The sequence below is a fragment of the Amphiprion ocellaris genome, chromosome 24 (assembly GCF_022539595.1).
Source record: "Amphiprion ocellaris isolate individual 3 ecotype Okinawa chromosome 24, ASM2253959v1, whole genome shotgun sequence".
Classification (NCBI taxonomy): Eukaryota; Metazoa; Chordata; class Actinopteri; family Pomacentridae; genus Amphiprion; species Amphiprion ocellaris.
In genome coordinates, this window is record NC_072789.1 from 10,719,929 (window position 1) to 10,745,925 (window position 25,997).

Genomic DNA, 25,997 nt, shown 5'->3' on the forward strand with positions numbered 1-25,997 from the left:
CCTCAAAACACAGTTGTTCACAGTACTTGGCAGATAGACTTTCCAAGCATCTTGGACAACTTGCCACAGTTCTTCTGTGGATCCATGCTGTCCCAGGGTCCTCTGTGTCTTCATGTACTCCCAGACTGACTCATGATGTTGACATCAGGGTTCTGTGGGGTTACACCAGCTGTTGCAGCACTTCTTGCTTTTCCTACAACTAAAGATAGTTTAGGATTCTGTTCGTGCTCATTGTCAAGCTGCAGAATGAATTCTGAACAATCAGATGGCCCCTTGATGGTTTTATGTGATGGACAAGAAGCTAAATACCTGAAGTGGCTAAAAACTATATAGAAATGTATAAAAGGATAAAAGGGAGGTCAGTGAAAATAGGAAGGTAACACTACCTTACCCTCAGCGGCAGAGCTGCTGCTCAGCAGCTGGCAGTACAATACTGCCGTTGTGCTGCGCAGTTCCCAGGTGTGTGTGTGTGTGTGTGTGTGTGTGTGTGTGTGTGTGTGTTCAGTGCTCCCTCCCTCTGCAACTACTCCCACAGGATTTTGCCGTAAATAAGAATGTGTTCTCAGTCAGCTTGCCTGGTTACATAAGGGTCAAGAAGTCTGGATGTGTAAAAATGTTTTTCTTATTAAGTCATTTAAACTTAGTTCAGAGAATGAAATATTTTTTTCAAGAAGACAGAGAGCTCTGTCAACAAGTTGGTTTGTGTTCCATCAATCAGTTTTCCTCCCTTGTTTTTAGAAGAACAAGAAGTTGTTGCTTTTTGGCAGTTTGCCTTTTTTTTTTTTTTTTTTATGAAGAGTGCGTAGAAAAAATGGAGAAAAAGAGCAGGAGAATGACCCGGAGGCTGGCCGTTGAGCCAGCGCTCTGGCTGCTAAGGCCATTTTAGCCCATGTGATATACACACACAAGAGTTTTCAGACTTAATATGCTAGCCAAATGACTTTCACCAAGTGAGATATTTTTACTGTTGAATAATTATACATTCTAAAAGCTAAAATATCAAACACGGACTAAAAGCATCATTTTAAAAAACATTTTCAGCGCTGTCATGGCTTTAATACTTAAGAAACGTTAAACAGAAAAACATGGTGATGTTTGTTGGTGGGTTTCCTCCACAGCACTTACAGTGATTTGTCTCCTGTGAAAATATTCTGACATCCTGTGTTCAGCTGTATACTGTGTGAGTGTGATGCCCCTGTAGGATGACGGACTGCTCTGTTTGTTCCCAAATTAGCCATTTTCAAACAGACAAATAGCGAGAGAATGAGACACAAGCAGAGAAAGCAAGAGAGAGCAAAGCACTCACTAAGACTTTCAAGGTCTGTGTGATGTTTTGAGTTCAGCAAAGTTACTAAAGCATGTGAGGTTTTGGTAAAACTTGGGAAGTTCTGATAAGAGCTGCAGCACTCTTTAGCGTCACATTCACTGCATTTACAAATTGATGTGATGCGGTTTAAGTCTTTTACCACTTTTGTGTTGACATGATTTCTGGGGCCTGAGAAAGAAATGTCAGTGACTCAGTTTTTATGCTGACTGCGCAGTTCTTATTTTGTTTATTCCAAATAAATTAGTAACAGAGTGCATCACTTCCTGTGTGTCAGAGGATTTTCAAGGAATAAACGATCTTCCCTCACGGTTAAGCGTAGTAGTGAGGACATTTCTGCTTTGTGAGGCTGGTCGTCACAACCTCAAAGGACTGTTGAGAATTAGTTTGGGGAAAATTTAGCATTTGGTTTAACTTAGCTGTTTAGTTATGGTGGTTAAAGGACTGAAGTCAGTAAGTGTCCTCGCAAAGATGGAAAGATGTACGTGTGTGTGTGTGTGTGTGTGTGTGTGTGTGTGTGTGTGTGTGTGTGTGTGTGTGTGTGTGTGTGCGTGTGTGTGTGTGTGTGTGTGTGTGTGTGGGAGGCAGGACTGCAGCAGCTGGTGTCTTTCCAAGTAGTGTCTTGGCATGTGTGTCATAGAGTGTGTATATGCATCTACACACTTTCCTATATCTGCTCCATGTATTTATTTCTTCTATTCATCCCTATCTTTATGGAAACAACACGATATGGTTTGTTCCTGTTTATTCTTGTGTTTTTATACAAATGCGGGAAACAAAAGAAACGTAAGAGTTCAAGCAAATCTAACTAGCTGACAGAAAACTAAACTCTAACAATCCAAATAAACTGAACTTTATATTGAGGAAAGTAAAGGTAGAAGCCATAATGACTATATATCACAGAGGTCAATGTAAAACCTTTGATGTGAACATTGAAGAAGACAATAAAGGTCTTTCTCTGTTTTGTCTTATTGCTTTGGAGAGGAGACATTTAGATGTTAACTTTTATTGTATTATATTTGCGACATGTAATAATAAAATGTCTCTCTTTCTTAGTGATTCAGTACACGACAGAGAATAAGGAAACATGTGCCAGGTACGTAAAAAATGTATATGCTTGTTGTTGTGGTTGATTTCTTTGATTACAGGCTGAATACGATATTGTATTCTAACTCTGTCCTCATGTGTTGCCCGTCGAGTCAATGAGTCTGATCTGAAGATGACAAGTTTAGAAATAAAAAATATCTGGGAATTGGAAGGGAATTAGCTTAGCTTATCCCTGCTTCAGGCCAGCAGTCTGAGGCTACGTTGGTCACCAGTAGCACAACACACCCAAATCTTTAATGGAATAGACAGTTATTGAGCTGCATTGTGGGTAATGGATGTGCTAGGGTGACGCTAGGAATAAAAAAAATCATGGGTGTGTCAGAAAAAGTTAGAATACTCTAATACCAGTGAAAGGTTTGGACGCATCTTCTCATTCAGTGGTTTTTATTTAATTATTTTCCACATTGTAGATTAATACCGATGACATAAAAAGTATAAAAGAATACATATGGAATTATGTTGTAAACAAAAAATGTTAATCTTCAGTATTAATCTACAATGTAGAAAATAATAGGAAACCAGTAAAAGCATTGAATGAGAAGATGTACCAGGATCTCCTACTACATCCAGTCACACCAGCATGTTTTTCTGGCCCACAATCCTCTGCACAGTGGAAGGTATGTCAGCCCATTGCAAGCTACAGACTGTGATGGATGTACGAGGAGGTCGAATAAAGCTTAGAGCACTGTGTTATGATGGAATAACATGTCCCAGTTGTATTTGCAACTGTAGGCATACTGTGGAAGTGGAGCTGTTATATGCACTGAACATAAAAACTATGCGTTTGGAATGTGTCCAGAATCTGTGGTTCTGTTGCATCGATTTAAATTGAGGTTTATGGGTTTTTTTTTTTTAACTCTTTTAAAACTGTGCCTCACCAGAACTCATAATTATGATCAACTGTTTTTATACAATCTCAAAAAAGTAAATCTTGTATTTGCTAAAAGTTGTCAGATACTGACTACTATTTACATTTGCAGCAGTAAACGTATTTTTTTTTTGTCTGTCTCCTCCTGTTGTAGATTCCAACAGCAGTGCTCCCAGAATGCATTTTGCTCTGACTATGCCACCGGCTTCTGCTGTCACTGCCGTCCTGGCTTCTATGGAAACGGCCGCCACTGTTTACCTGATGGTTAGACTCAACTGTTAACCAGCGCAGACATTCATTATATTTTACTTTTTGTAAAGTTTACTGAACATTAAAGTGTGTGTGTTTTTTTGTAACTATTAAAGTTACTTTTTTGCTCCTCCAGGTGCTCCCCAGCGTGTTAGCGGTAAGGTGAGCGGTACTGTGATGGTGGGACAGACTCCAGTGCAGCTGAACAACATTGATCTACATGCCTACATTGTGGTGGGAGATGGGAGAGCGTACACTGCCATCAGCGAGGTAGAAGCCTGACAATACACCCAATTATTGAGTCTGTGGTTTAAAATCATTTTTTTTTTCCTCAGTGAAAAGCTTCGATTTTCCTCTTTTACCTGACTTCTGTAAACTCCGTGCCTGTTGCTCAGGTACCTGAACCAGCAGGCTGGGCTCTGATGCCAGTGGCACCAATAGGAGAGCTGTTCGGCTGGCTGTTTGCTCTGGAGCTGCCCAATAGCCAAGCAGGATTCAAAATCACAGGTGAACTGTGTTTTTGTCGGCATTGTGCACTATGTTGTCTACGTTGTTGACTCTTGAGCTCGTCTCCTGAGAGAAGAGGGAACTCCTTTACAGCGAGGACATTCTGTGTCTGTTTCTTTCTCTCTGTGTGTGTGTGTGTGTGTGTGTGTGTGTGTGTGTGTGTGTGTGTGTGTGTGTGTGTGTGTGTGTGTGTGTGTGTGTGTGTGTGTGTGTGTGTTTTTTCGATCTTCCAGCCAGCTGTATTGTCTCCAGGGATGTGATATCAGGATTCCACCTCCCCTCTCTAATGGGAAACAGCTGCGTGTGTGTTTGTGTGTGTGACCACTGCAGAAATTCCACTTTTTTTCTGATATGCAACGGCTGCACCGTTGTGTAATATACAAGAAGACAAACAAGAGATTGACTGATTTGCTGACTAATTGTGTTACCAGGTGCTGAATTCACTCGCCATGCAGAGTTGCTGTTTTACCCCGGCAACCAGCGCCTGTCAATCACTCAGACTGGCCGAGGCCTTGACGACCACAACCACCTCACTGTGGACACTGTACTCAGCGGCAGTGTGCCCTTCCTGCCACCTGGAGCTGAAGTTACCATGGATCCCTTCAAGGAGACATATCAGTACTACCCCTCCGGTAACCATAACAGCCACACAATGTAAGACAAACAGTGCACAACACCTGGTGGTTGCTTTTGCCTGAAATTGTCTCTCTGTGTCCTGCAGTTGCCACCTCCACCTCTGTGAGAGAGTTTTCAGTCGTGTCAGCAGAACGAGGGTCTGAGTCTTTCACCTTCCAGCTGAAACAGAACATCACCTACCGCGACTGTCGGCATGACAGTCGTGCCGCCATCCCGGAGACGCTGCAGATCACCATGGAGAGGGTGTTTGTGATGTACGTCAAGGAAGAGCGGATCCTGAGATACGCCATCACCAACAAGATCAGCCCAGTTGGAGGTGAGTCAGACCAAAGTTAGATCGCTGTTAGGATTCAGATGCAGTCCAGTCAGTTAAAGTTACATTTACTGTGGCAGTGATCAGTGCTATCATCTTAATCTTCTTGTCTGAATTAAGACCATGTTAATTATGATACATCCTCCTATTTGTCTTCCTTTAAATTTAAACAGCACCATACAGATAACAAGAAAAGCTGCTCAGTCGTTGTGTGATTGCCGACGGATAAATCCCAATAAGTCAGCAACGGTTGATCTATAGTAGGATCGCAATCATGTGATCATCAGCAGGCAGCTGACGTAGTGTTCACTTGTTGTCATAGTTACAGTGACGCTGTGCCGCTATCTCGGAATGATACAGAAATCTTTAACAAATCCGTGGACCCAGACTATAAGCCGCATCACTGCCAAAATCTAATCACTTGGTCCTTGTGCCATTTCTGACCTTCCCTGAAAATTTCATCCAAAAGTGTTCGTCCGTTTCTGAGTAATGTTGCGCACAGACAGACAAACTAACAGACGGACAAATGTACGCCTGTCGTCAGAACTTCGCCGCATTCTTTGGCAGAGTAACGATGATGACATTAAATGGAGTGGTATCTGGGGTTGTGATTGTAGAGTTTAATCTTCTGGAATAATCTAAATGTTGTTTCAGAGGGTTTAGACTCCCAGGAAGGTAACCTTGCCTCTGGGTGCCAGTTTGTTTTTCAGCCAGAGGTCATTAAAAACGTGTACAAGAAAAAGAAGCGGCCCTAATTCATGGAAACTAACAAAAACAACATAAAATTAAGTAATCCAGAACACAGTGTACAGAAAGAACACAGGGATTCAAAACAATTGTGCTGACCACATTTTGGAGCTGGTTTAAGATCGATGAAGTGCGTATTTCAGCATTCAAAAACTGGTCACAGACAGCACGCAGCTTGAAAAATTCAAAGCAAATCATATTTGTAAAAGGGTCATACCAGTAATATTAATTTGAAGGAATATCAGTCAGGTACAGGTGATATCTCACCTTCAGCTAAAGACCAACATCTGCCCATTTTATTGTGACCAGTGTATTGAAACTGACTCCCCAAATCCATTCCAGACCGTCCCTGTCACTCTTTTAGTGGGCGAACACACTGAAGGCGTTGAAAACGTGACATTTTCTCCTCCAGAACCCCAGCTAGAAACCAGACCACCTAGTAATTGTTGTATCGCTGCCACAGAAACCTCAGCCAAACCACGGCGCAGAGTTGGATAAAGCTCAGGTTTAAGCGTACATGCTGCAAGCAGCGGATGGAGGTAATTATACTTCGAAACCATAGAAAACAATGTTAACATGTCTGTATTACCGCTGCTGGTTCTGGATTTATTGTCTACCAAAGGCTGTAGACACACTTAGACCACTTGAAGGACGATCATAACCACAGTCTGCGTCACAGCTGACTAAGTACTCGACTGCTTTAGGTTGTTCCTGCAGATGACTGACGGTTATGACTTGAATCTGGACTAATTTTAACAGTGTTTTGTAAATTTAGCTGGTAAATCAGCAAAATCTGAATGGAAGCCATCAGTATTGAATGAGATTTTAGCATGAGGAAAAACAAATCAATCTTGGTGTTAAGAGAAAATGTTCACTTCCCTGTTGGGTTTGGTGTTTGTCAGTATTTTGTTTTTCTCGAACATGAAATCAAAGCTGCAAATCTTTGTGTTTTGACTAGATCTGCCAGGTTTTGTGGCATTATGACTTGCTGATATTCTGCACCACATGTAGAAATATTTATGTATAGTGACATTGGTACATTTGTGGTCTTTTCACAGTTGGTTTAGTTTTGCTTGCGCAATATAAATTCAGCTGTGAGAGAATTTAGGGAGAGAACTTCGTCACATTGTATCCAGCAAAATACTACTAAAAAATGTCTGATATCTGCAAATCTAATGTACGGAAAGATTCTTAGTAGTGATGTAGTGTGTCAGCAGTGTTTGTTGCTGGTCGAGGTGGATCCAGTGAACTAGTTTATACAGGAAACAATTAGGCAATTCATTTTGAACGTATTTGTGTTTTGTAGTGTGTTATATATAGCTGTTTTCATAGCAATTAAATCTCTTATTACACCCAAGTGAAAAGTAAATCAAGTCTCAACAATCTGACGTTTCTGTTGGGCCCCAATCAATGGCTGATTGAACACAGGATGAAAGCTTTCTTATAAATTTTTGTATTAGATTTAAGGTTTTTATCTCACTTTTGCATGACCTCTCCTTCATTGTTTAATTTTTAGACCTTCTACAGTATCTGCACTCATCTAGGTATCAGAGCGAAGGGGTTTACATGCGTCATGCTCTGTTTCTGTCAACACACATCAAGCTTTCTTTACCCAATCCATCTGATGAAAACCAGATAGTGATGGAAAGAGACAAGAGACTTCGAAAGATGAAGAGGAAAAGACAGAATTTAAGGCAGAAAGCGAGCGAGAGAGAGACAGTTCTTTCCCCGGTTTTTGGATCCAGACCAAGTTTCTGTCATTTAAATGTCAACACGCTGATTAAAAAGGTTATGATGACATATGTCACACATGTACACACTCACACACAGCAATACACCCAGAGCACAGCTGGAAGAGCTTTCAGGGATCAGGGGTTTTGTAAACACAGGTTAAGTGATGTGTGTGTCTGAAACAGAGGGTGTGTGTTTGAGGGTCTTATACTTTCTGGGAAATAATATCCCGGCCAATGACAGATTTTCCGGGGGGGGGGGGGGGGGGTTGCTGGGCAGAATAGCTGCCCAGTGATGTCATGAGAATCGGATAAACTTAAGACTGATAGAGAGAGAGCAAGTTTACCTGAGTTGAGTTGTTGCATCATGTAATTTAGGATACTCACCTCAAATTTGTATTTTCTGTTATTTTTTCAGTTGAAACAATAGAGGCAGCAGCACTCGTACTGTATATAGTCTGTAATAATTGGATGTCAGCATGCCATATAGAATAGTCCTTAAGTTACAGACAACAGAAATGGAAGAGAAACTAATTATTACTGCAGTGACTTAGCAGTCATCCTTCATTGATTTGCTGAAAATGAAATTTGACCCTAATATAAACACCAGTTCCTGTGAACTTGATTTGTTTTTATGTAAGAATTCAAACCTAAAGCAGGACAGAGGGCTGTATTGGCCCAGAAGTCCAGTCGGAGCAGGACTAAAAGTTTACAAGCAAAAAATCACCTCAGATCCAACCAGTTCCTCACAGCAATCAAAGATCATCCTGTGACACAGTTCAGCAAAGAGTTAAGTCTAGTTCTGCGTTTTTTTACTGAATGATCCTCTGTTTTATTGCTGCAGCTCCCTACACAGGCACCTCTAGAAGAGACAGATGCATTTTTTTTCTTTTTTCGGGAAAGGCTCAAGTCTGTGTGAATGCTGCCGATGGCAAAGCACCCAAATCACCCCAGTAGTCTTGTTCATTTCTGAGTGTGTTGGCCCAGACAGGGTTCGGCAAACATTGTAGCTGCCTCAGCACTTTCCAGCTTCTTGAACGATGCTGTATTCTGTCAGTGAGCTAATTAATAATTGCTTTTAGAAATGCATTAAAACAACCATGGCTAGAAGTAAAGAGATGTTGTTAGTGCAATATAACAAAGATAGAATGCCATAATTCGGCAAAAAGTAAACAATCCAAGTTGGATTTCGACCAGTTGAATGTATTTATTTAGAACTTTTCCTCTGGAGCTACAGAAAACTTAACAGAAACTGTGTGTGAAAATCTCCTTTAAATGTCTGCTTTTAAACTAATGGATATGTTACTCCGACTGAACGTTCTGGATCCCTTGCATTTTTTAACAAAGTGGTGTTTTTCGCCCCCTTAAATGCTGCTTTCATTACTTGAAACTGCGCCGTTTTAAATTTCAGGCTTTTTTCAATGTGCCAGTAAAAGTCAGCGATGATGGATAATTTTGCGTTGCTCCGGGGGTGGGTCACTGGATTTTAAAAGTAGCCGGTGCACCTTCAGCTACCGAGTGTGTGTGGATGAGTTTTGTAAAAAGCAACAGGTGGGAAGCTGCAGTCATCACTTTGATGGTGTGTGTAGCGCATGTGTGGGGAGATGTGTGTGTTCTCTCTCTCTCTCTCTCTCTCTAATTATCCCTCCATCTTCTCTCCAGTCCATGTGTATCTCACCCTCTCATCTCTCCTTCTTCCCGGCCACATTCAGACTTTGAAGAGTTTCTCTCTCTCTCTGATAATGAGCCAAAATTGCTCTCTGGCCTCGGGAGATGAAAGCAAGCTGTGTGTGTGTGTTTGATTGTGTTTACGTGTAAATGTGCTGTTGTTGTTTATGGTGGATGATGCCCCAGACGGTAAAGAAAAAGTCCAACCGTCATTAAAAACAGATATTACTGTTATGATGTCGACATGACCAACTGGACTCCAGTGGTTTGGAGTCTAGACTCTTCTACAAAACCTATAATGATGCAAAGTGTTTGGGAGAAATGCTTAGTCAGTTTTTTTGCCTAACCACAAATGCAACATCAGAAAAGTCCTAGACATGAAAGTTAAATAAGGCTTAAAACTAACACTAATTAACATCTTTTCAGCGGTTTAGCATACAACGTTTGTGCATATTTCCACATCTTTCACATTCCTCTCTAATGATTTCCCATCGTTTTCTGTACTCTGCTGTTTTTATTTCTGATTTTCTAGAAATTAGTCTGAGGCTTGTTTATGAAATTGTCTGTCTGTGCTGTGCGGTTAGAGGAAACCCTGAACTCACATCCGCTCACTCATCTCTGGGTCTGTCCGTCGCCCCCTCTCCCTCTCCCTCTCCCTCTCATGTACATGTGTGTCTAACCCCGTCCATATGTTGAATATTGAGAACATGAAGGGAGTCGCTTCCTAAGAGGAAACCGTCCTATGGGAATTTGTCTGGAGTGGTGTTACATGTGTGTTTGGTTAAGCTGTCCTGTAATCATTGCTCTATTCATTGGACTTTTACTGGTGAATAATCCAATTCGTCTCTATTCAGGACATTGGCTGAGTTGAGTCAGTTCAGTGGTGGAGCTGAGCAAGTAGCACAGACTTTTCCTGTCTCATTACATTTACTGTAAGATTAGATCTATTCATATTTGCTATTATACAATATCTGTTTTAAAATTGGTCCAAGACAATTAGCACAAACATATAATAGGAATAGGAAGGAAAATTTGCTTAAATATAATCCAAATATACTTAATTATTTCCATGATATGCTCCTTTATGCTGCTATTCCACTATATTTAAAGGGAAATATTGTTCCATTACACTTTCTACACTTGTTTGACAGCAATAGCTATTAACTACTATACAGATGACATTAAAAAAACACATGATAAGTTTATAAAAACAATCCATAAAGATTGAAACTGTGACTTTATAACTTTTATAGCAATTATTAGAAATGTATGGAGCAAACTTTTCTTGTTTTCTACCGACATTTATCAGGGGACAGGGGCCACTCCACATTGGAGGCACGTGATATTGTTCAGCACATTTCTGTGATAGTACTTCTGTGTTATCACATTGTTGTATTGCTACTTTGCTAACTGCTTCACAAAAACAAAACAATGACAGACACTAAGGTGGATGATTACAATATGGATTATTCAATAAAGCAAGCTCTGTTGAGAGTGTGTCGATCAGCACGTTAAAATCACCTTGAATTTAACCGATTGTTGTACTGAATCCTTCAGTAATGAAGTCATTTTCTCTCTTTGATCCGTCGTGTTGTTTGTAGTTGAGCCTTCAGGGCCGGAGCCGGTGAACCCCTGCTATGCTGGGAGCCATGACTGCGACACCACGGCTCTGTGTATCCCACTAGAGGGCCAGGCCTTCCAGTGCCAGTGTGCTACTGGTTATAGAGGGGATGGACGCAACTGTTACGGTATCTATCCATCACATCTTTCAGTGCTTTATTTGGACATGCTTGTACACCACATACTGTTAAACATTCCTTTTAGATATACTGTGCAGCATCGTGACAGTTTATGTACACTGTAGAGCTTTATGGTGCTTCCCTGTCTTTACTTAGTCTAATGGTGCCTCTTTCTCATACAAATATACACACCATGTTAAAGACAGTTCAAGGAAGTGTGTCTGTGCTTCATCAACATCTGTCCATCTAGTGTCGAGGGGTCAAGTACAGGCTGGATGGATGCTATTATCTGTCTCTTCTCTTCTCTTCATCCCATCCTGCCTCTCCCATTTCCAACTCGATGTTCCTTCTTTACTTAAAAGGGACTTCCAGGACTTTAAGCCTGTGCGTGGCCTGTCATTAGCCCAGCAGCAGGCCTGTCTCTCCTGCTGACAGCACTAAGAAAGCCCCAGGCTCAGCCTCAGTTCCCATAGATGGGCCTCATTGTCTCTCTGGTCAGAATCTCTTTGTGGGGTTTCGTGCTGTGTGTTGCACATGCATTTAAGAACGCAGACAAGAACGCAGATGTGGGGGGTACATGTTTTAGTAACACAAACAAGCATACACACAATGTATATGTACTAAAAGCACCAGTAATGACCCTTAATTACAGCTTTTATTCTCTATGCACACATGTGGCTGCTACGTGTTGTAAGACGGGATTTCTGGTTTGCAGACATTTGAGTTTATAGAACACTGTCTCACTTTCTCTGCCTCTCTCTCCCTACAGACATTGATGAGTGTGCTGAGGGTGTAACTACATGTGGTGCTCATGCTCAGTGTGTGAACCTGCCTGGTAGTCACCGCTGCCAGTGCCAGACTGGGTATGACTTTGGCTTTGATGGGCGTACCTGTGTTGGTAGGTTGCATTTAAGCAAAATAAACTCGGTGCATTGAGCTCCAAGTTCCTTGAGGACATAAGAATAAAAAGAAAGTCTGGAGACCACTGAAGTTAGTAGGATACATCACCTTTGGACCATGAACACTGGTACAAAATGATGAGATTATTCCATTGAATTAGGGATTTTTTTTGTGTTTTGTGGAGTGACATTAATCTGAAAGTCAGTAGATCACCAGAGTTGTTATGAGGGAGCATGAATGTCTAGACAATGATGCTCCATCCAGTCATTGTCAACAAATTTCATTCCAAACCAAAAACATCAAGAACAACGTATAAGTACTGGCCTGATATTTTGATGTAGTCACAGTTGTTAGAATAATTCCCACTAAAGCAACTGTTTGTTGCTCCAGAATTCTTTATAGCCTCCATGTGTGCATGAGTCTGCCGAAATCGCTTCAACACCTGTTAATTATCGTTAAAAATGAATGACAAGCCAAGTGTAGTGGTTTGTCTGGGAGCTGAACTCCATGACACTCCATCATTTATTTGAAAATCTGCGTCAACAAAGAAATCAACGAAAAACCACTGAACATAAACATATCAACTAAAGCTTCTAAATATACAGCTTTCTGCTGAATTAAACAGTTTCATCCTGTCTGCTTGCATGCACTGTAATACCGAAATAGCCTGTAAACATATGCTTTATAACACATATCATTCTCCCATTTTCATGTTCGTAAATTGTTCTTTGTTGACTTCAGTGGCTGGTCCCCTAAGAAGTATTTCAGACTCACATAATGCTCCACGTTCCAAAATGAACTGAATATTTGGAGGAGACCCACTGACTTGTCTGAGTGCAGGCATAACATTTCTTCCACAACAGTAATGCACAGCTGCAAAAGCTAGAAACGCAGAGAGAGGGGAGGATAGATGACAAATGTGAGAACAGGACTAATGTGAGAAGGAGAAGGTGAGATTAGACAGGACAGGGGATGAAGGGAAAGACAAATGGAGCGATGGCACAATGTGTTTGTTGCTTTGGAATGTGTGGAGGAGCAAAGTCCTGCTGGTGTGTGTGTGTGTGTGTGTGTGTGTCCTCCTTTCACCTATCAGTGTGAACTTTTGATGACCTTCCTCAGAGTCCTCCCTCCCTCCTTGACAAATAGAGCTTTAATGTAATACGTTACATTAAATTTAAATGATCCATTTATTTTTTGTGTCGTCTACCAGCATGAATTTGTGTAGTTAACAGCGTTTCAAAGTTACAATGTAAGCATGTCTATGTTTATGCCTCTGTTTGCTCAGATGTGGATGAGTGCAGCTCCTCTCCGTGTCACGTCAATGCCAGATGCATCAATGAACTGGGGTCCTTCCAGTGTCAGTGCCAAACTGGGTTTTACGGTGATGGTTTCTCCTGCTCCCAGCAGGAAGGTCAGCAGAATCATTACTATAGTGATGCACCACGGTGTGACTATAAATGTAAAATGCAATACATATAGAGATCATTTCAGCATATCTTTTTCAGTTCACTTTTTAATTTTACTTTCTTATATTCTGATCATTTATTCTGTCATAAATTATTGAAACTCATCAGAAAGTATGTCACTACGTGCGAGTGTGTATGCTATATGAAAATAACTGACAAATTAACAAGCAAGAAAAACACATAATAAAAGATGTGTATATGTTTCGTATATTTTAAATCTAATTCTTCTGCAGGACCAACAGTTCGCCCTAGGAGCCAGTGTGAGCAGCACAGAGACAGTCTGCAGAGCGGAGTGGAACTTGGTGGACGCCCGAGTATCGGAGCCTTCATCCCTCAGTGTGACTCAGACGGACGCTACCGACCGTTGCAGGTCGGCGCCGACCGACACACCAGTAAACTCTCCAACTGATGGGTTAAATGATTTGCTGATTTTGAAGTTAAGTGATGTCTTACAGTGTCATGGCTCCACTGGACATTGTTGGTGTGTGGACAGCAGAGGACAAGAGCGAGCAGGAACCAGAACACTACCTGGTACAGCACCTAGAGATTGTGACAGACCAGGTATTAGCTTTTTTCCTAGAATATAGTCTTTAATAAAAGGATTTGATAGTGTAAAGACATCAAAATATTCACCTATGTCTCCTCAGATGAACCAGAACGTCCTAAGACTCACTGTGAGCACCACAGAGACAGTGTTCAGACCACCTCACCAGAGGGAATTCCTATCATTGGTGTCTATGTACCCCAGTGTGACACAGAAGGACAATACACACCACTGCAGGTCAGCATGTCATGCAAGATCAGCTAGTTTACACACAGATGAGCTGAAATTGTGTTTGAATATCACAATAACATAAACCAGGGGTGTCAAACATAAGGCCCGCCGGATGACTTTGCAAAAATGAAAGGTGAAAATGAATACTTATTGTGAAAATATTTAAAAACATTGAACGTTGTGCATTGTAATGTGAGTCTGCAGCTTCAGTGTGACTGAGTCTGGTGTGGTTGAACCCTAGTGTTGATGCGCTGCCACAACTTTTATGCATTTTTTTATGTATAAATTTTCTACATTTACAAGGCAGGGAGACAACTTAACATTCTTCCTTAATAGTCCCCACTTTAGTTTGTGTGCTGTGTCAGGATTACTACACAGATGTGGAAATGAATGGGAATTTAAAATAATTTCTAGATCTTGACAAGCTGTAAAATACTATTTTGTTCAGTTCCAGATTAAATATGTTGTGCCTTTGTAGACGCACTGTGATCTGTAAGTTGTGATACACAAATGATAAACCTTAATATTGTTGAAATTTCACTTATTTTTCTTAAGAAATTTCAGGTTGTTCATAATGTTTTGTAAAAAGATACTTCAATAAATGTGAACATTGTCAGAATGTACCTTTTTGCACTAAAACAAAGGGAAAAATTGTCATTATTTATCGGTTATTATGTTATGATGTTCCTGGTCCGTCCCCCTGAACTAGAATGAGTTTGACACCCCTGACATAAACAATCTGAGTGAACGACTTGAAATATCTTTTAGTGCCATGGCTCCTCTGGACATTGTTGGTGTGTGGACAGTAAGGGACAAGAAAGAGCAGGGAGCAGGACATCGCCTGGCGAACCACCCAAAGACTGTGACAAACCAGGTGAGTAATACTAACAGACAATAACTGACAGACCTCTCACTCTATTCAGCTTTCCATGAGTGCTTCAGACTGTTTTGTTACGAGCAGCATGAGACCCAGCATCAGCAGGTGTATTATGTCATGACTCTCCAAGGTTTTCTTGTTAAACATTGACCTGTGAACCCCCTGATTCCTCAACTCAGTGACAAGTCAAACAACACGTTTACGTGAGTGTGTGTCTAACCTTGTAAGTGGTGCACTATTAGGGTCATTGGGTCATTGCCTTGGAATGCCTGGAAAAACAGGTGATATCACTGTGAGAGTGAGCGTGGCGTTGGGGAGTCGAGAGCGGCAGAGGGAGAGTAAGATGAAGCTGAGAAAAATTGCTGCATGTGTGTTTTTATTACATGAACTATAAGTGGTCGCAGTTACATGCTGGCTGAATAGATTTTTATAGGGTAATACCTGCCAAGTTGTAGTTTCTTGATTGTAAGTGGTGACCTGGGGGCATACCATGGCAACTACCCAACTGAATTCCACATGTTACTCACATAACACATTTTTTATCATCATTAAAACTGTTGCTGAGACTCTGTTAGTTTTGCTAAGTAATATCCAGCTAAACATGAAAAGATTTACAGGCTTGGACTGGAGTTTTATAATACTGACAAATTTATAGCCGATTGCTCTCGCCGACTGCTCGTGCTGCACAATATTTTTAGAACTGTGTGTCCAGCAGAGATAAATTCACATAGTGTTACTAAAAGTGAAATGATTTTTAATTCTTGAGGCCACAGTAAGGAATAGTCTGTTCTGTACTGACCATGTATCCCACAGGCTAAACCTGAACACCAATCAGTCTTGCTCAGACATAATTCATGCTTTATTTTTAAAAACACTACATGTGTAAAATATCTTTCTATATCAGGAAGAGCGCTAACAATATTTTTGATATTTGTTTATGTTTAGTCAATTTAGAATCATAGAAGAGTTTCAGTTGTATTTATTATTAGGCATGCTTTGAATAATGTGTTATGATTCTGTTAATCTTTGTCATCCAGATGAACCAGAGCGTGTTAAGACTCACTGTGAGCACCACAGAGACAGAGTTCAGACCACCAGCCCAGAGGGGTATCCTGTAGTTGGAGCCTATGTACCTCAGTGTGATGCAGAAGGACAGTACATTCCTTTACAGGTCAGCGTTTGGTGGCAGGTCATTTACCAAACATTACATTCATGAACTTACATGAAGAACTATAGGCATAATTTGGATATAAATGATTTTTGCTTCAGTGTCATGGCTCCACTGGTCATTGTTGGTGTGTGGACAGCAGAGGACAGGAAAGGGCAGGAACCAGAACTCCACCTGGTACAACACCCAAAGACTGTGACAGACCAGGTGAGAATACTCATAATGTGTTGTTTTATTCCCCATGATTTAATGCTGTGTGTAATAAACAAAGTATGACTTCAGTCAAAAGAAAAAAACAGTATGTTATAAAAATGTGCCTATAATAAAGAAAAATCTTGTTAAGCACAGTCTGTAGTGCACTAGATCTCCTCCACTGTGTCAAAACATCCATTCACTGAAATGTTATTTTGGAGAAGAGTAAAAAGTCGTAGGGACTTAAATCTGGCCAGTAGGGACGGTGTGGAGCAATGACTGTGTGGTGCCAACAAAAACTGGTTGAAAACACGTTTGGCACAATGGAGCCGTCAGCTGCCATCACAACACAGTTCAGGCTGTTTGCGCTGGATGTTCTGTCTTGAATGCTTCAGGACGAACCTGGGGAATGAATTTTCAGTGCACGTCGTACACCTCTTGGCTGAAATCCTCTTAGAATTTGGTACGGTGCATCTTCTACAGGCCCAAATGATCTCAAAAATGCCTATAATCCAGGTCCAGGTCTGATTTGGTAATACCACATGATATTCTGATTCACACAAGTTAGTGCTGATGCATGTCACATGTACATGACTGTGCTATAGTCCATCTGTGCACAAAAGGAGCTCAATTGAAAGTTTTATCTTGTACACAGCAGACGCACTTTTGTGTTTGTGGTTTTAATGTCCTTATACTGTATGATGTTTGCATCCTCTCATCTTTAAAGTCAATTTTTATGTCCTCAGATGAACCAGAGCGTCCTAAAACATACTGTCAGCAGCACAGAGACAGTGTGCAGACCACTAGTCCAGAGGGACTCCCTATACCAGGAGTGTTTGTACCTCAGTGTGATGCAAATGGAGAGTACACACCTCAGCAGGTAAAATGTATATAAATCTATATTTGTAAGGAAAGACATCTATGTGTTTTGTTCGTAATTATGAATGCAATTCTTTGTGTTTTTCAGTGCCATGGTTCCTCAGGACATTGTTGGTGTGTGGACAGTAGAGGACAGGAGAGAGCAGGAACCAGAACTCCACCTGGTACACCATCTGTAGACTGCAGCAGACCAGGTGAGGCTGCTGATTCTAGCAACGACATCCACGCTTGTCAGGACATACAGACACTTTCAAGTACTGGATCTCAGCTAAATGTAAAGGTAGAGGATGAAGTGAATGGATGATAATATCCTCAAACATTATGCAGCTTTCTGATGAGCTGGAGGAGCTCAGCCAGAGGGGATGATCAATGAGTCCTGCTTGATAAGGCCAGTAGCAGCGGTAGCAGGAGGGTTTTGGGTTGTGCCAACAGAGCTGACATATCAAGTGTTGAGAGAAATATTAGTGTTCTTAACAGTCAACCAGGTGGAACATCAGTGCTCAAGATGTCTGAGGAAAACAGATGTCCCTACACAACCCTAATAAGTACATCCAGAGAGGATCAAGACAGAATTATCTAAGCTGCTTAAAAGCCTTTAAAAGTGGAATGCTTGTAAAGATATAAGAGGACAGGGAGATCCAGCACTATGAAATCCATCAGCAAGAGCACTAAATAAGATCTTTTGACCTTAAATTGTTTATGTGGAGCTGAATCTAAAATTCCTAAACATTATGACTTCGGAGCTGCAGAAAGTCTGTGTGTGAGCATCATGACTCACGTCTGTTTTGTGAGCGATGCCTACGTTTCCTAATAAATCGTGTAAATGTGTTTTTCATTCTCACCCAGATGAGCCGCAACGTCCCAAGACTCACTGTGAGCACCACAGAGACAGAGTCCAGACCACCAGCCCAGAGGGGTATCCTGTAGTTGGAGCCTATGTACCTCAGTGTGATGCAGAAGGACAGTACATTCCTTTACAGGTCAGCATTTGTTCAAAGACTTATTTCACTGCGTGCTTTAAGATTACTTTGAGTAAATGTACCTGAGTATAATTCAACTTCTATATTTATTCTTGCCCTTTTTTTTTTTTTTTTTTAATCCATGTCATGTTTTTGTTTTTCTTCTTCCTAACATTGCTCTGTATTTCAGTGCCATGGCTCCAGTGGACATTGTTGGTGTGTAGACAATAATGGACAGGAGAGAGCAGGAACCAGGACTCCACCTGGAACACAACCCAAAGACTGTGACAAACCAGGTGAGATTATTGCTTTGCCTTTGCTCTGATAATCATATCAACTGTATTCTTACTTACATTGTGGTAATACAGTACGCACCAGTTTGTAGCATCTCAACTAAGAGACAGAAAGGAGGGAATATGCAGTATGATGATGTGTAATTTATGGGAGATGGACACGAATATTCTCTACCATTCAGGATGAGATGTAGGGCTGATGATGGCCGCTAGCCAGGGGGATTTAGGATAGTTTATACTTGAGTAGAGCTTGAATGAGCAGAGTCGTGTGTTGTACAGTGTAGACCTACAATGGAGCGAGAAATGTCAGTAATGATTACCAGGTTTTCAGGGTCTGCCAGGGATCATAATGAAAACTGTAGACTGTGCAGGAGTCATCATTATACTAACAAAGAGGATGGAGAGGTCTTTCAGAGGCCTTTTTGCCAAGATATTTAAATTTCATGAGCATAGAGGAACAAGAGAAGTGTAGCTTAGGTTCAGTCTGTGCAACTTTACTGACATGTTGAGTCAATAAAGAATAATAACTCACCAGAGTGTTGTTAATTTTAGGTGAAACATTGATTGTGTTTATCTTAATAACTTGTGTAAACTTCTGAATGTTTTCCAGATGAACCAGAGCACCCAAAAACTCACTGTGAGCACCACAGAGAAAGAGCACAGGCTACCACTGCAGAGGGATATCCTGTAGTTGGAGCTTATGTGCCACAATGTGACGCTGATGGACAGTACATATCCCTGCAGGTTTGCACCAAATCACACAACAATTCAAAATCTCTCTGGGGTTGTTGATTTAACCCCAAGAAACTCATGTCTGTGTATCAAAATCACATATTTAGAGTCCATTTCTTTTATTGGAGGGGGTCTTCTACTGTTTTTGCCTCGGTTTAATATTTCTTTGACTAACTTAAAAGAATTAAAGACAGATAATTCATCTTTGATTATTGTGTTAGTGCCATGGCTCCACTGGTCATTGTTGGTGTGTGGACAGCGATGGACAGGAGAGAGTCGGAACCAGGACTCCACCTGGTACAACACCTAAAGACTGCGACAGACCAGGTGAGTTTGCTTTTTTATGCTTTGTTTTTGCACTAAATATAACAAGGGCGTTTCAGCGTCTCTAAGAAAGTGCGGAACAGAATAAAAGTACAGGTTGATTACACGTAATGTTTGGCAGTACTATAAGAACGCTGTGGGAGAGTTATAGAAGTTGACGGGAATGTTTAGGACCCCAGCCAGGAGCCATTTATTGTAACTGATACAGAATGTTAAGAGCTGTGTAGTTACAAATTATGTACCAAGAGAGTAGTTCATGTGGGAGTGACTGTTTTCCATTAAAGAGGGAGAGTTTAAACACCAGAAATTTTAAGAAAAAAGAGCTTTCTCTCAGCGGAGTTTTTATGTAATGAGGAGGTAGTGTGTGATGGTCAGAGGAAGGAAAAGAAAGCTGATTTTCATCTGCAAACAATTTTTTTATCAACATCCTTAACTGAGCAAAATCAACCTCATTTCAATCTGTAATACATAATTGGTGACATAAAAGCTCATGTGTATCCTAATAACCTTTTGATGATTTTCTCCAGCGGAGCCGCAACGTCCCAAGACTCACTGTGAGCACCACAGAGACAGTGTCCAGACCACCAGTCCAGAGGGGTATCCTGTAGTTGGAGCCTATGTACCTCAGTGTGATGCAGAAGGACAGTACATTTCTCGACAGGTGAAATTGATATATTTATGTATTCTTTGCAGACAGATGCAGGTTTTTTTTCTTGTGAATTTCTGAAGTCTGGTAACCACACAAATCTGAGCTGTGATGCTTCAGTCTTCATTTTCAAGGTGAATCCAAACCATTTGTCTAATGTGCAGCAGATTTGATGTGAGGACTGTAAAGATGAGGACACTGAGGCATTTGTGTACGTCACACATCGCTCTGATTGGTTGTTGAGCTATCCAGTTGAGTCCTCAGGCTGCTGATAACAGCCCGTGGAAGTCAAAGATGAACTGAGCGTTTCCAGAAGAGTTCACATCTGTCCACTTGTCTGGTGATGCTTGACTACCGTTTCTTATTTTTGATCTGTAATAATATTGTTTGTCTCGTCACATATTGCAGTGTCATGGCTCCACTGGACATTGTTGGTGTGTGGACAGTAGGGGACAGGAGAGAGCAGGAACCAGGACTCCACCTGGTGCAGCTCGTGTAGACTGCGATAGACCAGGTGAGGCTTTGAGATTATTTATCACCGTTTGAGACACCTTGAGGTTCGCAGATATTGATTAAGCCAAGGATGTGTGCATCCAAGCAAACTGCACAGCCGGCAGGCTTAATCCTCTCATGTAACTCATGGATAGAAAGCAAATACACATATTTACAGAAATTCACAACTGAACTACTTCACAAGAGGCCATATCATGAGGTTTACATATACAACAAATAATTTAATTGGCAAAATAGCAAATGTGTAAAATTGACTTAAATACTGCCTGTTTTGACATTTCAGACCAAAAATATCACATGATTCTTTGCCCCTCTCTCTCTCTGTGACAATGTGATTCTCACTCACTCTTGAATATACACAGAGGCTGCTCTGTAAACTCAGTCCTCGCTATAAATTCCATTTATGACCATCCCAACATCTGAAGTGGTCATTTTGTGGTACGATGAGCTGCCAGCTGTTGCCATGCAACCGAACCAAAACAAGGCCTGAGCAGCGGAGTGACAACACAGTGTTACACCCTACAGATGCTGCACAGACTGACAGAAACACACACGTACGCACACTTTGTTGTGTTTAAAAACCCAAGTTCAATGATATTAAAACGTTATTTCATTGCTCACCTTGCCTCATGCCTCCTTTCACACCTGCTGTCTGTTTTAGATCAGTGTTCTGGTGACAAATGCACTAAAATCTTATGCAGGAATTGAGGAAAAATCCTTGCCTGCTCGTATTTGGTTTGGGATTCATGTCCTCTTCAACATGAAGCATGATTTGAGTGGATAATCCCATCATTTGTCTGTTTTATTTGTCTTCACAACTTAAATTTACAACAAATTTAGTAGTTAATGTGATGCAGGCATCAAACAGCCACATTAAAGTCTCATATTAGTGTGCTATTTAAAGTCAGTCTGTATTTATGTGTACCCACATAAGTGATACAGCTCATTGCCAACACAGTAAGTTAGTCTGAGGATTGAAAACTCATCAATTTGCTGCTTTTTTCTAAACCGCTAAACTCAGTAGGTCATGTGGCAGAACAGTAAATAGAAGTAAAACCATGTGATTCATCAAGCTAAATTGTATCTGCCACTGCAATAAATACTGCTGGAAAAACTAAAACAGTTTAATTGTTTAGTTAGCCTCTTGTTAACTCTCTGATCTCTCACCGGAGTTGTTCTCTTCTCCATTCAGATATTATCCTGATCTCCTTCTCAGTCTAGAAACTGTTGAGTCTCACACAGAGAGAGCGAGGCCATTATAAACATTTGTAGAAGCCTAAAGTGGTTTTGGATTTAGTTTTAAAGCTCTTCCATAAAGTGAGTTATTAAAGGGATTTTAAAATGGTAAACAGTTTTGACAAAAGTAGGGAGTGTGTATGTGTGCGCCTCTTTAAACACTGGGCGTCTCCTCACCGTGAATCAAGCGCTCCCACTATCACTGCAATATAAACTCAGCAAGGTGGAGAAACATACTGATAATATAACTGAATAAATAATGGCAAATTGCAACTGGATCGCATCAGGATTGTAATTCTACGACTGTGTAGGATTATATTTAGCTTTAAAAAGGATTTGTGTCTCCTTTAGTCTCTGTGGGTCCGACTCTTCGCCCTGAGAGTGTGTGTGAGCGATGGAGGGCCAGTTTGATTGAACACTATGGTGGACAACCAGCGCCACAGCAGTATGTGCCTCAGTGTGAGCCGGATGGACAGTTCAGGTACTCACCACACAGACACACTGAATAGGTTTTAAACTACAAATTTCTCCAGAAAATTAATTCCTGTGCCCTCTCAGTCCAGTCCAGTGTTACGGGGAGACCACGTATTGTTGGTGTGTGGACCAGGATGGGCGGGAGGTTCCTGGAACCCGATCACATGACGTTGTTAAGCCTGCATGTAAGTATCTGTTGTCATGTGATTTTATTCTATCAGATGAGCTTAATAGTCAACAATCATGATTTTTTTTTTTTTAAACCAACACTTCTTGCCCCAGGTATCTCCTCAGTGGCCCCACCCACTGTACGTCCATTGCCCCGCCCAGATGTGACCCCTCCCACAAACACTGATGTCACGCTGCTGTACGCTCAGGGGCAGAAAATAGGAGCGCTGCCTCTCAACGGGACCAGACTGGATGCAAGCCGCTCCAAAACACTGTTGACTCTACATGTAATAATTCAATATCTGACTCATGTTTGTGGTGTTCTTATACACTACTGTTCAAAAGTTTGGGGTCACTGAGAAATATCCTTATTTTTGAAAGAAAAGCATTTTTTTCGATGTGGTAAATGACTATTCTAGCTGGAAATGGCAGATTTTTAATGTAATATCTCCATAGGGGTACAGACGAACATTTCCAGCAACCATCATTCCTGTGTTCTAATGCTACATTGTGTTAGCTAATGGTGTTGAAAGGCTAATTGATGATTAGAAAACCCTTGTGCAATTATGTTAGCACATGAATAAAAGTGTTTTCATGAAAAACATGAAATTGTCTGGGTGACCCCAAACTATTGAATGGTATTGTATGATGTGACTTATTTCCAGCTTGAGATGTGAACTGATCAGAACTGCAACTTGTGTTTAGCACAGCCAGTAATTATTCTATGTATTCCAATGTTTCTGTGTGTGTTCAGGGTTCCATAGTTGTTGGTATAGCCTATGACTGCAAAGAGAATCAAGTCTATTGGACGGACTTGTCTGCCAGAACAATCAACAGAGCTTTGATGGCAACTGGAGCTGAGCCTGAGATACTCATCAACACGAGTAAGACGACACACTTTCACCCCTTCATTTTTAGAATGAATGAATGAATGAGCTCAATGCTTTCTGCACGTTCTCCCTGTAGATCTTGTCAGTCCAGAGGGTTTGGCTGTGGACGTCAAACGCAGGTTGATGTTCTGGGTGGACTCAACACCTGATGTGATTGAAAGCGCCAACCTGGATGGCAGCGGGAGACGAACCTTGTTTGACACCGACTTGGTCAACCCCCGGGCCATCATAGTGGTTTCTTCCACTGGGTAAAACCATTTGTTTTGGCTTATTTAAAGGTTCACAGAAAAACATCTGAAGTTGTTTTACTTGGGTCTTGTAAAGCGTTGAGACGCTTCAGTCTGGATTTGCAAACACGCACAAATCTTTTCCCCGAGGAAGAAACAAACAGGCGCCCACACACTCTCTTCACGATCAAGTGTAACATCCTGGAGGTGATGCACTGAGACAGAACGAGACCCTCCCTGTCCAGTGATTGTCTATCAGGAGAGGGCACACATGGTTTTTAGTCCACAACCACGACCGTGAAGTTAAGCACAAGTTCACTAACAGACTATGAGTCAACAAGGCCTGTACCTAATTCATTAGTACACTGCAAATTATGTTAAAGAGCAAGGAGTTTTGTTGAGTCTGGTTATGGGCTTGAGGCTGTGATCTAAACATGACTTCATCAGCGTGAGACGGGCGGTCGTAGGAAAATTGATGGGATTTGGATTTTAGGGTGGAGTGTCCCTTTAGTAACGCATGTTTGATAATTCTGTCATATAAGTGATTTTTAGTGCGTTCTCTGTGGGTGTTGCACCAAAATGAGCCAAGAAAACTGTACTGATGCTATTAATCCTTGACACACACACACACACACACACACACACACACACACACACACACAAAGTGAAAGCATGAGGCCTTCATTGGTCAGCACTCCAGGAACATCTGCTTTTCATCACTGCAACTAATCACATCATCAACAGTCATGTGCTTGTGTGTCTGTGTGTGTGTTAATGTGGTTGATACCAGTGATTAAACACAGCAGCAATAACCCACATCATAAAAGCTTGAAAGTTTGTTTTGCATTATTGATTTGACAGCTTCAAGTTTATTTTCTGACTGGAGGCCAAATATATGTGTGTGTGTGTGTGTGTTCTGACTTAAAGCCAAGTCCTAAAGGCAATTACTGCTTCACAGGGGTACACTTATGATCAAGCATGTGCTCTGTGATTTCGGAGCCTCCACATGTTCCCGTACACAGACGCACAACCGCACACATCGACGCACCAAAATTATACACGCGCACATTATAGAAGCATGTATGAACGTTTCGTATGCAAACATCTGCCTTCATCACATTCATGCACATGTGGTGTGTGTGTGGAAGTTGATTGCTCATGTGGTGTGTGTTATCTATAGTCCCCAGTGGACTGCCCACATGTACACCATCATCTACAGATGAAAAGCAGCGTGGCATCATAAGCAGCCCACACACACGCGCTGTGCTGTCATCCTAGCAAATTTACGGCGTTTTTGAAATGAAGATATAATTTAACTCTTCACTAGAACACATCCATGAGAAATATGAAGACAGTGGTTGGATTTTTGTGTGATTTTTGTCTGATGTACACACATGAAACATGACCAAAAGATGCACTTTGAGAGCAGAGGTCAGAGGTCGCACGTTGCTCAGAGTAACCTGACCATGACCTCATCAGCATGAGACAGCTGCTCCCTTGAGTCCTGTGCTATTATACCCTTATGTACCGCGTGCATGCTTGTGTATGGTTTTCCTCTTGTCTCATTATATTAGCCAGATCCCAGCGCTCGGCACCAAAACGAGTCTATGCTAAACCTTAACTGCAAAAACAAGCATACTTGCCTCACTATAGCCGTCAACAAAATGTAAATCCAGTGGAGAAGTTGATCGTTTTTCCTGAATTTAAAATGAGCCAACAGTCTCTCACCGCTGTTTCTGCCTGCAGGACTCTGTACTGGACCGACTGGAACAGAGAGGCTCCTAAGATCGAGTGTTCGTCCGTGGACGGGCAAAACCGCAAAGTGGTCGTGTCTGACGGGGTCGGTTTGCCGAACGCTCTAACGTACGACTCTTCTTCTGGACAGGTCTGCTGGGCCGATGCAGGTAAACATAGCTACGACTACGACCACACTAAATGTGATGACCGGTCATGTGATCCTTGTTTATGCCCCAAGCTTTTACAGTCTGATTTAAAACGTCTCTAAAGAGAGTCTCTGACTGTCAAGCTGCCAAATCTAAATATGACAAGTTGATTCAGCAGTAAGATTCAGAGACCGTGATTGAGTTTTTTAGGTTTTTGCCTGCTGGGGTTTTGGCTCGAACCTCTGCATGTCTGAGGAAAATAAATGTAGCTATGTTTTATGTACTTAACGGTCTCCTAAAAAAGGTACTGGGAGTGATAGTAATAGTGTTGTAGGGAAGACCACCTAGTCTAAGTGTAATTCCCAGTGTGACACATTCATGGAAGGTGAAACCACTCATTTGAAACCAATAAACAAGGACTGGGTGAGTTACTGGATTTTCATGTCTCCTTCAGTGAGCGTCAGTTTAGCCTTAACCCAGCTGATGTCGGTCCGTTACTTCTGTCTG

General features: G+C 41.4%; 1 protein-coding gene across 1 annotated transcript in view; it reads left to right on the plus strand.

Moving 5' to 3' along the window:
• nid2a (nidogen 2a (osteonidogen)) overlaps positions 1-25,997 on the plus strand; it is a 44,528-nt gene that overhangs the window by 15,099 nt on the left and 3,432 nt on the right. The window contains exons 9-37 of the mRNA XM_023267201.3: positions 2,381-2,420; positions 3,454-3,563; positions 3,685-3,818; positions 3,944-4,055; positions 4,487-4,687; positions 4,777-5,007; positions 10,751-10,897; positions 11,658-11,786; positions 13,074-13,199; positions 13,488-13,624; positions 13,710-13,815; positions 13,902-14,035; positions 14,798-14,903; positions 15,944-16,077; positions 16,176-16,281; positions 17,013-17,146; positions 17,234-17,339; positions 17,992-18,125; positions 18,295-18,400; positions 19,008-19,141; positions 19,351-19,456; positions 19,981-20,114; positions 20,508-20,613; positions 22,200-22,329; positions 22,407-22,507; positions 22,605-22,777; positions 23,245-23,374; positions 23,457-23,628; positions 25,354-25,511. Coding sequence (XP_023122969.2) covers positions 2,381-2,420; positions 3,454-3,563; positions 3,685-3,818; positions 3,944-4,055; positions 4,487-4,687; positions 4,777-5,007; positions 10,751-10,897; positions 11,658-11,786; positions 13,074-13,199; positions 13,488-13,624; positions 13,710-13,815; positions 13,902-14,035; positions 14,798-14,903; positions 15,944-16,077; positions 16,176-16,281; positions 17,013-17,146; positions 17,234-17,339; positions 17,992-18,125; positions 18,295-18,400; positions 19,008-19,141; positions 19,351-19,456; positions 19,981-20,114; positions 20,508-20,613; positions 22,200-22,329; positions 22,407-22,507; positions 22,605-22,777; positions 23,245-23,374; positions 23,457-23,628; positions 25,354-25,511 — 3,777 coding nt within the window. The remainder of the gene's footprint in view (positions 1-2,380; positions 2,421-3,453; positions 3,564-3,684; positions 3,819-3,943; positions 4,056-4,486; positions 4,688-4,776; positions 5,008-10,750; positions 10,898-11,657; positions 11,787-13,073; positions 13,200-13,487; positions 13,625-13,709; positions 13,816-13,901; positions 14,036-14,797; positions 14,904-15,943; positions 16,078-16,175; positions 16,282-17,012; positions 17,147-17,233; positions 17,340-17,991; positions 18,126-18,294; positions 18,401-19,007; positions 19,142-19,350; positions 19,457-19,980; positions 20,115-20,507; positions 20,614-22,199; positions 22,330-22,406; positions 22,508-22,604; positions 22,778-23,244; positions 23,375-23,456; positions 23,629-25,353; positions 25,512-25,997) is intronic.